At 43.0% G+C, this 12,306-nt stretch overlaps 2 protein-coding genes across 5 annotated transcripts in view; both read left to right on the top strand.

The window, feature by feature from the left end:
- LOC311265641 (sterile alpha motif domain-containing protein 10-like) overlaps positions 1–4,726 on the top strand; it is a 51,869-nt gene extending 47,143 nt beyond the window's left edge. For both annotated transcript variants that reach the window (XM_084367523.1, XM_084367524.1), the window contains one exon: positions 2,594–4,726. In XM_084367523.1, coding sequence (XP_084223649.1) covers positions 2,594–2,616 — 23 coding nt within the window. In that variant the 3' untranslated portion in view covers positions 2,617–4,726. The remainder of the gene's footprint in view (positions 1–2,593) is intronic.
- A 4,015-nt stretch (positions 4,727–8,741) lies between these two features.
- znf512b (zinc finger protein 512B) overlaps positions 8,742–12,306 on the top strand; it is a 31,805-nt gene continuing 28,240 nt past the window's right edge. For 2 of the 3 annotated variants that reach the window (XM_084367387.1, XM_084367388.1), the window contains exons 1-2: positions 8,742–9,914; positions 11,363–11,497. In XM_084367387.1, coding sequence (XP_084223513.1) covers positions 11,365–11,497 — 133 coding nt within the window. In that variant the 5' untranslated portion in view covers positions 8,742–9,914; positions 11,363–11,364. The remainder of the gene's footprint in view (positions 9,915–11,362; positions 11,498–12,306) is intronic. The other variant, XM_084367390.1, reaches the window with a different exon arrangement.

Below are 12,306 nucleotides of genomic sequence, written 5' to 3' on the forward strand. Positions count from 1 at the left end.
TTCATCCTACACAGAGAATAGCGACCGTCACATTTTCGCTAAAACACCTGTAGTGAAGTTTTGATACACACATTATCAGAGACAAACTTTTGAAATCCATCCTCTGCTCCAACTCCAACAAACTATAAACCTTTTACAGCCACTCTTCAATTCCACAGAGAGCGTGAACCTCAAAACATATTTTTTTCTCTTATCACTTTAAACTCGGGGCAAAGTTACACTTCATGGTTAGATAACAAAACTTATTCGAACTTGAAAGTCGCTAACGGTTGAAAAGTAATGCAGTGTGGAAATTCAAAGCAGAGCATCAAAGTTGAATGCAAATGTACATACAGTATAAAGGTCCCTCCACCACATTAACCTTCGCTGTTTGCATTGTTTCACAGTCTGTTGTTCGTGTTTTCTCTTGCACATAATCCTTTCATGGAAGGGAAAGCTATTCCCTTTTGTGCATGAATGTTGTATTTGTATTTTTTTCGACACAGTATTTCATGAATTTTCAGGAGCCTAGGCTGTTGTTATATCAGTCAGTCAGTGAAAGGTAAGGCTGATGTCTTCCACAGCCCAAAGCCACTGCTCTCTCAGGGTAGTGTGAACCACGTAGGGGTTGTTGTAACATCTGGAAAGCTTTGGGAGGGAGGATTCAGATCAGAGCCTAGTGGGGTATCTGCCCTTCTTCTGCTTCTCAGCCTCTGGTTATTGGTATATCTTTATAATGAACTGTCAGCTCTTTCTTCCTTCTCAACGCATCAAATTTTCATCAAAGTCGGTCTATGCCTTTGTGTCTAGCCATCTGCCGCGTATCAGATTCTCGGCGGTAATTAGCTGAAACAGGATGACGTTGCGAATAACCCCAATGCGGGCCTTGACCCCTACCCCACCTCAAAAGATGCTGTCGTGAGGGACTGTCTTGCCAGCCTTGTTCCTCTGAACGCTCCTGTGATGTTGCCCATCCATGCAGAGCTTTACTCAGAGCTCCATGTGGCGTCTGCCAGCTGAACTGAAGCTCTGCATTAGAATATGAATAAAACTCTGAGCGTGACAGACAGGGGAAAAGGAGGAACATGTCAGTTCTCCTCAGCGCAAATTTTGCCTAGTTGCTGTTCAACCCCCCCTCTCTTTCCCACCGCCTCTCCTCTGCTGCACCTAGGCTCTGAGGACTCCATTGGGAGCTCATTTAAAAGGATTTCTATCAGAGAAGCGGTTGTCTGTACAAGCCTCAAGTCATATCAATGCCTCTCCATCCTCCTGTCTCTCTCTCTCTCTCTTTCTTTCTCTCCCTCCTTCTCTCTCTCCCTCTGTATCGCTTCCTGGTTCAGGTTCAGTCTTGTGCCGCGTTACATCTGTCTGTGTCTAGAGACAGGTGGCGCATCTTCCCCAGCTATCAGGAGAGGAGGGCTGAAATGCCAACAGTCTGGGAGAGAAAAGTCCGCCTTCCCACTGACACTTGGTGTCATTTCAGGATGGAACGAACTGGCTGGTTGTCAGGGAGGCCACCTGGTCGCATCTGTTGTTTCGAGAGGGAGAAAAAGAGATAATGACTTTGAGAAAAAAAAGGCTTGTTACTACCTGCTGATTAAGTAAATGTCATAATTTCTTCCCTTTGCTCTGAAGCTTTATAACAAGTTAACTACAGCGCATATCGGATATTTTGAGGAGTTTCATCCTCTGTATGCCACTATTTCAGTGTCTTTCTGTCTACCTGCGTCACAGGTATCGCAGCAATCCTCATGCACTACCATGACTCTCTTACTTATTCAGTCAGCTAGTGTTTCATACTAAATTATTGGCTGTTATAGAGGTTGTTACTCTGTGATGGAGTGCAGCGTGTTACATGAAAAGAGGACAGCCACGCAGGTTACTTGATAATCCAGTAGAGTCGGGGGGGAGTAAGGTGTCCCATACAGATTCAGGAAGGTTTTGAGCTGCATTTGTGTGCTTTGAAAAAGGCTCTTAGATGAAAGTGAAGCAAGAGAGTTTTACCAAACGGTACAAACTTGCATTAAAGGTTCCATAATATGCTCATTTTCCAGTTCATACTTTTATTTCGGTTGTCTACTAGAAAATGTTTAAATGCCTGTCTCTTTAAGGCCCCGTCGCCTAAAGTGCCCAGTCTGCTCTGATTGGTCAGCACTCACAGCCCTGAGCAGGCACCGCCCAACGTGTTTCCTTATCACCTCTGCCTGTGTTTTTGCAACCACAGCCATGGTGGGAGCATTGCTAAATGCAGAGACTGTCTGTTGACCTGTTAGCTTTCTTTAGAAAACCGCTAACATTAGCATTTAACCACTTGCTAGTTAACGTGACTGTTTGTACACAATACAACAGGAGAGCTGTAAATTAATTAAAAAATATCAAAGCACACGTTGGACACACACCGATCAGGAAGCTTTGAAATCATAATGATTTGTTGATATCACTTGCAACCTGGGACACGTATCATTATCCCACCCGGAGCATGACATCAGAGTAAAATGGCCACCGTGTGAATATGGTTTATAGGACATGATGTGAGGACATAATTTTTCTGCCTTTTGTATCCATGGGAATCCAAATTGTAACACAATAACACCTCCTTTCTCTCTCTCTGCAGCCTCCTTTGGAAACTTCTCTTAGCTCATCCCTGGATCCATTTGGCAGACCCTTTCCTTCATCCCCCTGTCACAATACATCTCCAGGAGCCATGGAAGAGCTGCTGTCTTCAGATATGTGAGCAGAGAAACAAGGAGTGAAAGGGGAGAGGACAGGCCTATAGACTACATGCCAGCAGCCAGTCTGGAGGATTCCCATTCAACACGGCCAATCTGGTTTACAGACATTGAGAAAGAGACAAAGCCGCGCTCAAGGCAGGGGTACCCACTGTAACATAGTGATAAGATGTAAGATTCATGACACCAGTGATGATGTAGGCCTATCACTGGTATATTTTTGATCACGTCAAATCTCCCTTTGGTTTCCTATCTCATGTGGATCAGACTGATTTTTGACAGAACTGGTGAAACAACACACTTTTTTGACATATTCTTTACATGTGCACACGTCCTATAGTCTTTTCTCTCTCTTCTGGTGAAAGGCTTACATGAAAAACTTTGGTTATGGTTCAACATCAACATATCATGTGAACCCATGATGATCCCATGACGATCGGCCACTGGATCTGAAGTGAAGGAAACTTCCAGTGGATCTCCAACTCCCACACCGACTGACTTATACCAATAATATAAATCAATTCCTCACCCATGGGTCACACTGCATTTTCCTCTCAGGACTTCACTCTGGAAATTGTAGGTTTGGAGCATCAGCAACAACACTTAAAGCCGAATGTCATTCCAACAATCAGTCTTTTTGTATTGTGACTGATCTGCAGTATTTCAGCGAGAAACTAGAAATATGAAGTCTATATATACAGTCTGAGCGTTGTAGAATAACTGTAAATCTGCGTATACTGTAACAGTACCTTAGTCTTTTATTAATGGAGTGGATCCTGACGTCTTAGAGTTAAAGGGTAACGCCATCAATTTTACACTTTTAAGTGTGTTTACAGGTCTTGGTGAGTAATGCTCCATATGTGAAAAAAGTAGTATAAAGCATTTGGTCGCTCCAGAGGAAGCTGCATGTAATCTGATAATTGCCTCCAATGATGTCACTCAGTTGGTACGTGGCATTGTGGGTAATGAAGGCACCAGGTTTTAATAAGGAAGAAGAATCTGTGGAATAAAAAAGCCAATATCTCTGGTTTTTGCTTTAGTGATTTTGATCAATATACTCAATGCAGTGCCAGACCAGCGGACTGCTTCTCAAAACCTAGTGGCTATATTACCCACAATGCAACTTAGCCACAAAGTGACATCACTGGAGGCAGATTATCAGATTGCATGCAGCTTTCTCTGCAGCCACAAAAGGCTTTATATTACTTTTTCACACCTGCAGCCATACTCTCGCAGACCTATAAACACACTTTAATGTGTAAAATTGTAAAATTGGAGTTACCCTCTAATATGATAATCACTGATTATGCTTTATAAAGCAATAATTTAAATCATGAAAGGTGGAGAGGTGTAGCACTGTATGGGGTAAATATTAATAAATCTTTTTTAATGAGTTGAGATGCAAGTATGAGTGTCTGTATGAGGGTTATGTACATTTTGCCTGTTACAGCTGCTGCATTTGCCAGCCTCATAGCTTCTGTCCTGAGAGTGTGCGCTATGACTGTATACTTTATGTCATCTCTCGCGCACAAGTACTAAGAAAAGGACAAGTCTCTGTTGTATTCCGCCCACTTTCTGTCACTGGTGTGACACAAATCACAATGCGATGACAGCTACCCAGATGCAAGATTCCCGGCCTAACTGAAGCGAGCACCTTTGATGTCACTCGAGACAGCAGCAGACAGCTATGTATGACGTCGACGTTTAAGTCTCGTAAATAAATAAATTACGTAAATAAATAAACCTGGAACAAACAGAAGCATCCTTCCATCTGTCCCGTGACAAGGAGTCTTGGGGTAATGTGAGTAATTGACTGTTAAAAGGGAGAAAACACACTGTATTATTTTTGATGTACTGTAAATATTGACACTTTTGAGTTACTTTGTCAGATGATTGATGAAATGTTTGAAATGCAGAAAGGAAAAATGAAAAATATTTATCTGCTTTACAGATGTGAAGATGTGCGGTATGGAACGTGATGGAAGTTGTCTTTTTAGAATAAACTAATTGACATTGTTGGTCCTGATTTTCACATTGTGTTACTATTATGCTTTTAATTGTTTTAATTGTTGGTTCTTATTATAGAGCCAGGTAAGCAGACATTGAAACACACGGACATATTTGATACAAAAGTTACACTGAAGCAACAAAATACCCTCATCAGAAATAAGCAAGGACAATATAAACTCAACTTAAAGGTCCTGCGTGTAGGATTTAGTGGCATCTAGTGGTGAGGTTGCAGATTGCAACAAACAAAATACCCCTCGTCTCTCCCTCCCCTATGGTGGCCACTAAGAAATGCAAAGGCCCTCTCTAGAGCCAGGGTTTGGTTTGTCCTTTCTGGGCTACCATAGAAACATGGCAACGCTACATGGTGGATTCCATGGAAGAGGACCAGCTCCCTCTGTAGATACAAAAGGCTCATTGTAGGGTAACAAAAACACATCAATTCTTAATTTCAGGTGATTATACCCTAATTAAAACATAAAACTGAACATTGTATTCCATTTCTGCTAATAGTTCTCCATAAATCCTACACACTGGACCCTTAAAACCAAAAGTGAACCCTCTGTCTCACTCATTTTTAAAACCAAAGTTTTTTCCATGACAGAAATTGTTTCTTCTTACCATCTTTGGAAACATGTTTAAATTGTTGTTCTCCCCCGTTTTAGAGAGTCAGTTTTTTTCCCATCCTCATAGCTGAAGTGATAGAGTGTCGTCTGAAAATAGCCATGTCTCTGTGGGGAAGGATAGCTGGTTTATATACTTGGGAAATTTGAAAATAGACCAAAATAAATGCAGCATTTGACTTTCCCAAAGTAAACAGCAGCAGCAGTGACAACATTGAGACGGTGAGGGATAAAATGAGTAGAATTAGACTTTTGATTAATGGAACCAATGTATGTTCAGCTGTAATAACCTCTGCCACATTTATCTCTTTTCCCCATTCTTCTCTGACACACTTAGTTGGGGCACAATCATTGAAAAAAAAGCAATTCACAAGTGTATAAAGAAATATTACATGATCAATCTTTCCCCTGCGTTCTTTTATGTCTCCATTTTTCACATGCACACACACACACACACACACACACACACAGAAAACCATCTGCTTCCATTTAAGTGGCACAAAAGTGATTCACCTCAGTGGTCCTCTCCACAAGTCCCACAGGTGTCCCGAGATAGCCTGTGGTCCATAACCAAGAAATGCTGCACAGCTCTTGTGGATACTTGTTCCTCTTTTCTCCGTCTTGTTCTCTCTTTTATTTTCATTCTCTACCACGTTCCCTCGACTTTTTGTTCCTTGCTGTTTGCTTTTTCTACCAGTAATTCCTTCATTCATTCATCAGTTATTACCTTAAATAGTGCATGTTTGCATGTGCTCCTAGTAAGAAAGAAAGAAAGAAAGAAAAGAATTTGTGAATACGTCTCAAACCTGTGCTCTGACCCGTCACCCAGGATCCACAAGTTAAATCATGTACAACTCTGTATGCAAAACAGTGCTGCCTGTCTAAAGAGACACACATGCTTTGTCTCTGTCTTTAGCTCACATACACACACACACACACACACACACACACTGGGACCCAATTACTGAGAGACATGAAGCATCTCACCAGTTGATAACAAGGCACATGCATGATAAACAGATCCAGTGAACAGTGGCCTTCTCAACCCTGAATAAATCCACGGAGCAGATGGTTGGATGGTGCAGTTAATTGGTTACTGTTTATTATGAGGTGTCTTCCTTTTTGAAAGCTTGTCTTCCATCATTATTCTCTAAAAACACCCAAACGCCGAGACTCTCCATTCAGCTTGTTTATCGTTATCTGCTCGTGCCTTTGATCAGCTGCATCTCAGTCCACTGACAGCACTGATATAGAATGAGAAACACTCTGTCCGCACTCATCAGCCTGTTCTGAGGAGCCCTTTAGCAGCTGCCAGTGAGCTGCTCAACGACATAAACAGCTGAAGACTGTAATTTTTCTGGCCTGTGCCCAAGCCTTAATATACAGTATTACAAAGCAAGTCAATATGGGAAAAAAGTGCATGTGTGCTCACTCAAATTTCACTGAAAAGGTCAAAAGATATATAACACAATCAACTGCTAGATGGACTCATCAAGTGCCTTTTAGGGCACAGACCACTCCACCTGGCCAGTTTTAAAAACCATTAAATAGCCTTTTGCTCACTCAGCAGAGGACGAGCGGGAACATAAATCACCACCCCGGTAAGAGGATTAATCATGGGTCAAACAAGGCCCCGCGTGAACTATTCATCAGCAGCCATTAGAGAGAGCAGGAGGAAGATTAAAACTTTTATCAGGTGGACACGCTGTGCAGGAGAATGGCAGTTGTCACTTGGTCGAGAGTGAATCACCCCTCAGGCTCGGGTGTGTCGGGATCCAGCTGATCATCGCCTCCAGTATACTGAGGTTAAAGCAGTCCCAAGTTTATGTGCACATGACAATGCCTTGAAAATCAAATACACATTTTAAAGTGACAAATATGCTACAGGGGGCCATGATTCATGTTAAAGCTGCTCCCGATCACAGGATAGCACTGCCCCCTAGTGGAGGATTAATGCAGACAAATATGGACTGGTCATTAAAAATCTAGAAATCTGCAATAAAATTAAACACTGTCTTGTTAATATATAGTCTAATATTGTTATTAAAGGGGACCTATTATGCGTTTTCATGTATTCCTTTCCTTCGGTGTTTTATATAGGTTCTTGTGCATGTAAAAGATCTTGAAAGTTAAAAAGGTGAAAGTCCACACCAACAGAGGCTCCTCTCTCCCACAGGAAACACTGCTCCTGAAACGCCCCGCCAGTAGCCCCGCCTTCAATGTGATAACTTTGTGACATCACACTACATCACCGTGTCACATATTTGCACAATTTATGTCTAGCGGCTAGTTTGCCACGTAAGAACTGATTTAGCGCAGTTGCTCTGTTAGCGGTGCTGGCTCAGGCGTGTGTGAGCTGACCAATCGGAGGAGATTGGGTATTCAGGAGGCGGGCCTTAAAGAGACAGGAACTAAAACAGAGCATTTCAGACAGAGGGGGAATACAGAGCTGCTGCACTGGACAGAAGGAGCAAACTGACGTGTTTTTTGAGTATTAATACAAGTAAACCTATTCTAGCAGCAACCCAAAATAGAAAATATGAACCTGAAAATTAGTATGACACGTCTCCTTTACACAAATAATCTCATCTTTCTCACTTGTCCCTTGATTTTGTGCATTTTAATTTGAAAAAAAAAAGGTTACGTCCTCTTTTATTTAAAGGTGATAATCGCGACAATGCATTTCAAGTTATTAAAACACACGTGATACTGTGGGCTCACACATCCCTCAGTACAAAAAATGAGACTCTGCTGCCCCCCAGCGGCGACACCGGGAACTGTTTTCACACACACACGCACATTACATCATGGTTTCAGATGATTTTCCACTAATAGGAAATATTAGGTCATGATGACTGGCACCAATCAAACACTAAGAGAGACCCCTCTGTTGTTTTTGCTCAGACCGAGCGAGGTGGCACTGACACCATGAATGATTCATTTAGTGAGCTGTGGCACAGGGAGGACGTGGCTCCACACCATATGTTTAACATTTATTATTAGCCCACTTGAATGGGGGAAATGCCAGGAGACTCAACTTGAAGCAATTAAAAATCCAATATTGTATGGAGTGTCGTCCTAATTATCAGGTGCTTTTAACACGAATAGGATTGATACCTCGTGCATAAATATTGACCTTGAATTTGGGGATTGGGGAACAGGTTATTATAAAGGCCTGGTTTTATATGTGTAATGCTTAACAAGTAGTGTGTGTGGGGGGGAGAGGAGGGGGGTTCTCGCTTTAAACTCACCAGCTTTAAGCAAATTTGGGACATATTTGTTATTCCAGGGGTTTTTTGGAGACAGCTACTTGCAGTGACTGGCCTACAGTGACAAAGAATAGCCTGCCACTGCCACTGCCTGGACTTTGATCATCTTCCCCTGACTGATCTGCTACGGGGCTGGAGGACGCACGGGGAGATCATTTAGCAGCAACTAGATTAAAATACTTGGCGAAGGTTGATTTAAGGAATTTAAGCCCTGACCCTTTTTTCTTCTTCTTCTTCTTCGTCAGGAACGAGCGCCGTTACGTCGGAGGAGCAGCACGAGTCGGTATCGCAGCGGGGTTTTATCAAGACAGAAAAGCCCAATATTAACGTGCTCGATGTCGACGATAATAATAACGCGAGAGTTTGCAAGTTGCTTCAAGACTGTAGTTGCAACTGTCAAAGGTGGAGTGGATACGCGCATGACCTAACACACATTACTGTAATACTGTACACGGCCGCCGCCGAGATAATATCCGTATAAAAAAAAAAAAAACCCGAAATAATCCCGAGGTAAGGAGCCGAGGAGTGAACCCACAGCGACCGAGATTTGGCGTTTCTGCTCATTTTCCTTCGCTTCGTTTTCTTTTACTCTCACCAACTGTGTCGCTGCCGTCGAAATTACTGCACTAAACATATTTTTGTGCCTCCCTTCAGCTCCAGCCAGCGCAAGGATTTTTTTTTTTTTTTTTTTTTTTTTTTTTTTACTCCTCCTTCGTAATAAAGTCGCCATTTTGCTTCACTGCCTATATAAACCATCCTGTATTCTAATATTTTTCCTCAAGGAGTCGCGGACCTACCTATCTTTCCGGGCTATTTCTAATATTTCTGGAGCGTTTGACGAGAAGACAAGAGGTTGAAGAAGTGCCTCGTGGTTTTACATATTAATGCAGGAAAGGAGGAGGAGGAGGGAGGGGGGCAAGGCTGTTGGAAACTGGGAATAAGGTGAAAGTATCCGGGATTTTCTTTTTCATGTACGCACGAGATTGTCATTTCGCTTCTCCTGCCCTGCTCTGTGTTTTTTTTTTGCTTCCACCTCGTCGTCGTCTGCAGAGTGGAGGGGGGGGGGGAACCGGACGACGGTGACGACCGTCCGCTTCCTTTCAGGCCCCCCAACCCCAGTGTGACCGGTCCTTGACGCACAGCAGGTGTGATTGCCATGTAACATAACATTGGTGAAAAAACGCCCACTTTTAGGTGCCTGTCTCCTGACCCCCACCCCCCCCCCTCCTCCTCCTCCTCCTCCTCCCTCACGTGGGTGACCCGGGGCCACCCGGCCCCTGGTGCTGGGTGACTGCCCGACACTTCAGGTAGGTGTGGCCGACCAGAAGAAAGTGTAGCAGTGTGTTTTACTTTACCACATGAGGGGAACTCTGTAACCTTGTTGTAGTTGACACACACACACACACACACACACACACACACACACACACACAGCATGGCAGTGTGCCACGTGCGGAGCTAAAATACTTATTTCCAGGTTGGGTTGTCAGCAGATTGTGTGAGGAGGAGATGTGAGTGGGTGTCACCAGGTTTTGTTGTGTCTAGCTAAATGTATGGTAATGTAGGACTGTCGTTTACTAGTAGAGGTCTTTTTTTTTTTTCTTTTTCATAAAAACACAGCTGCAGTGTTTGTTTTGTTTACTGTACACATGTAACAGCACAACTCAAAAAAAGTGCTACATCCTGCAGAATATTAGAGGAAAGCTCGAAAATGCACATAGAGGTCACGGGCGGATACTTCTTCGTCTTTCTCGACACATTTGTTTATTTTAAGCCCTTACATGCTCGTGAGTAGCTATCTTCACACATCGTACAGGAAAAGGAAGGTGTCTACTTGTCTGTGTGTGTGTGTGTGAGATATTTCTGCAGCTTGCATCGTGCAGCGAGCTCACCGTGCCTTTTTTAAAAGTGAAAATCTATCAACAAAACTCTGTGCACATTATCGCCTTGATGGATGAGCCATCAACGCTCAATGTAAAGTGAATAGCATGGCGTGTAAACAGACACTGAGTGACCCCCGCTGGGTGACCCTTTGTGTGCTGTTGTAATTCATTAGGAGAGTGACATGAATGTGTGCTAAGAGAAAGCATGTTGGATCCTAATCAGTCCCACTTAGCATAATTAGCGATTGTCAGCCTTCATCCATTAGACTGTCCCATGCTGGTCGGGACTCAGGGTTGCGCACGCGGAGCCCAAAAGTGACAACCAAGGCTTACTATGGCTAATAGTAGCATGGCATTTATAATGGATCGGTGGCCTGTGCTGTGTAATCTATCTAGCAGTCAACAAACGAGGATTAGCCTTCACATAAAGCGCAGAAAACTTGTGACCTGATGGAGAGACTAGATTTAATATTAGAGACAGAAGGCAGGGCTGTTCGGGAAAAGGAGCTTTGTGTCCCCTGTCTCTCTCTTTGACTCACCTTTTGTTTAATGGCCAGAGCATGGAGTTAGCGTGTAAGTGAGAATATTGATTTTGAAATGAAACATGGAAGGTCGCACCCTCATTACTACCAGTGATGATGTGTGCGCCTCCACTCAGATAACCTTCAGTCCGGCGGCACCGATGGCCATCATGAAGAAAGTGCACCGTAGAACAAGGAGACGGCATTATTACGGGGTATTGATGCGGTGGACATTGCTAATAATAATGTTTTGACAAGCAACGGAACAGGATTAATGAGCGGCAGAAAGCATCCCAATATTGCCTCCAGCTATCTACAGTATATCTCCTGTGTGTCTCTACCCCATTGCAGGCATGGAGAGCCCAAGTGGCCCCAGGCTCGGGAAGCTGTCTTCGTCAGGGCTGCCAAGGGGCCGGACCCCCAAGCATGGACATCCTCAGGAGCCTGTCAGAACCACACCAGGCCCAGAAAACAACAACAAACACAGTAAGTGACGAGTCACCGCATGTCGTTAAATAAAAACAGCGTGGTGCCTTTAGGGTTTAACTGATATCACTCTGTTGGGATTGTTCCAACATCATAACAACAACAGAATTAATGTTGCTCCAGGACGTTCATCATCAAAGCGACAAAGTCCACATAGTGAGCAGGTTTGTGTGGATGAGTGGGTTAAACACAGGATTTTCACCCAGGAGACTTTATTCTATTGTTGACTTATTATTATTATTATTATTATTATTTTTAGTGTGGTTAGGTTTAGGCAACAAAACTACCTGGTTTGTGGTTAAGAGAAAGATGATGTGGGTTAAAATAGACCCTTTCACAATTACAACTAATGTTAGATGGATAACTTTTCCCATGTATGTACTTTTCTGGCCTTTTTTTCTGAGTCGCAAAGTTATGACAAAAAATCTCGCAATGGAGACGTCTTCTGCTTTACCATACTATGAAGTAAATGTGGATTGTACAATATGATAGCTATTGTTATTGTTAAAGTTTTTACTGGATAATGACACCATCAGCATTTAGACCGTTTCAGACTATAAACTTTTATACAATTTTTTCTTCTATCGGGCACAAAGTCTCCCAGGACAATAAAGGCTGACTGGTGATACTGTATCCGTCTCCTTTATAGACTGATACAGAAATAAACTTTTGTCTCCCATGTGCACGTCTTTCCGGTCTTTTTGAGTCGCGAAGCTTTGAAATCATAAAAACGTGACTGATCAGTTTCATTGAAAGTCCTGGAGCAGGGTTAAAGGAACTTGGGGCAGGATCAAGAAATAAGACTCAAT

The sequence above is a fragment of the Pagrus pagrus genome (genome assembly GCF_965226575.1).
Source record: "Pagrus pagrus genome assembly, chromosome: 11".
Classification (NCBI taxonomy): domain Eukaryota; kingdom Metazoa; phylum Chordata; class Actinopteri; order Spariformes; family Sparidae; genus Pagrus; species Pagrus pagrus.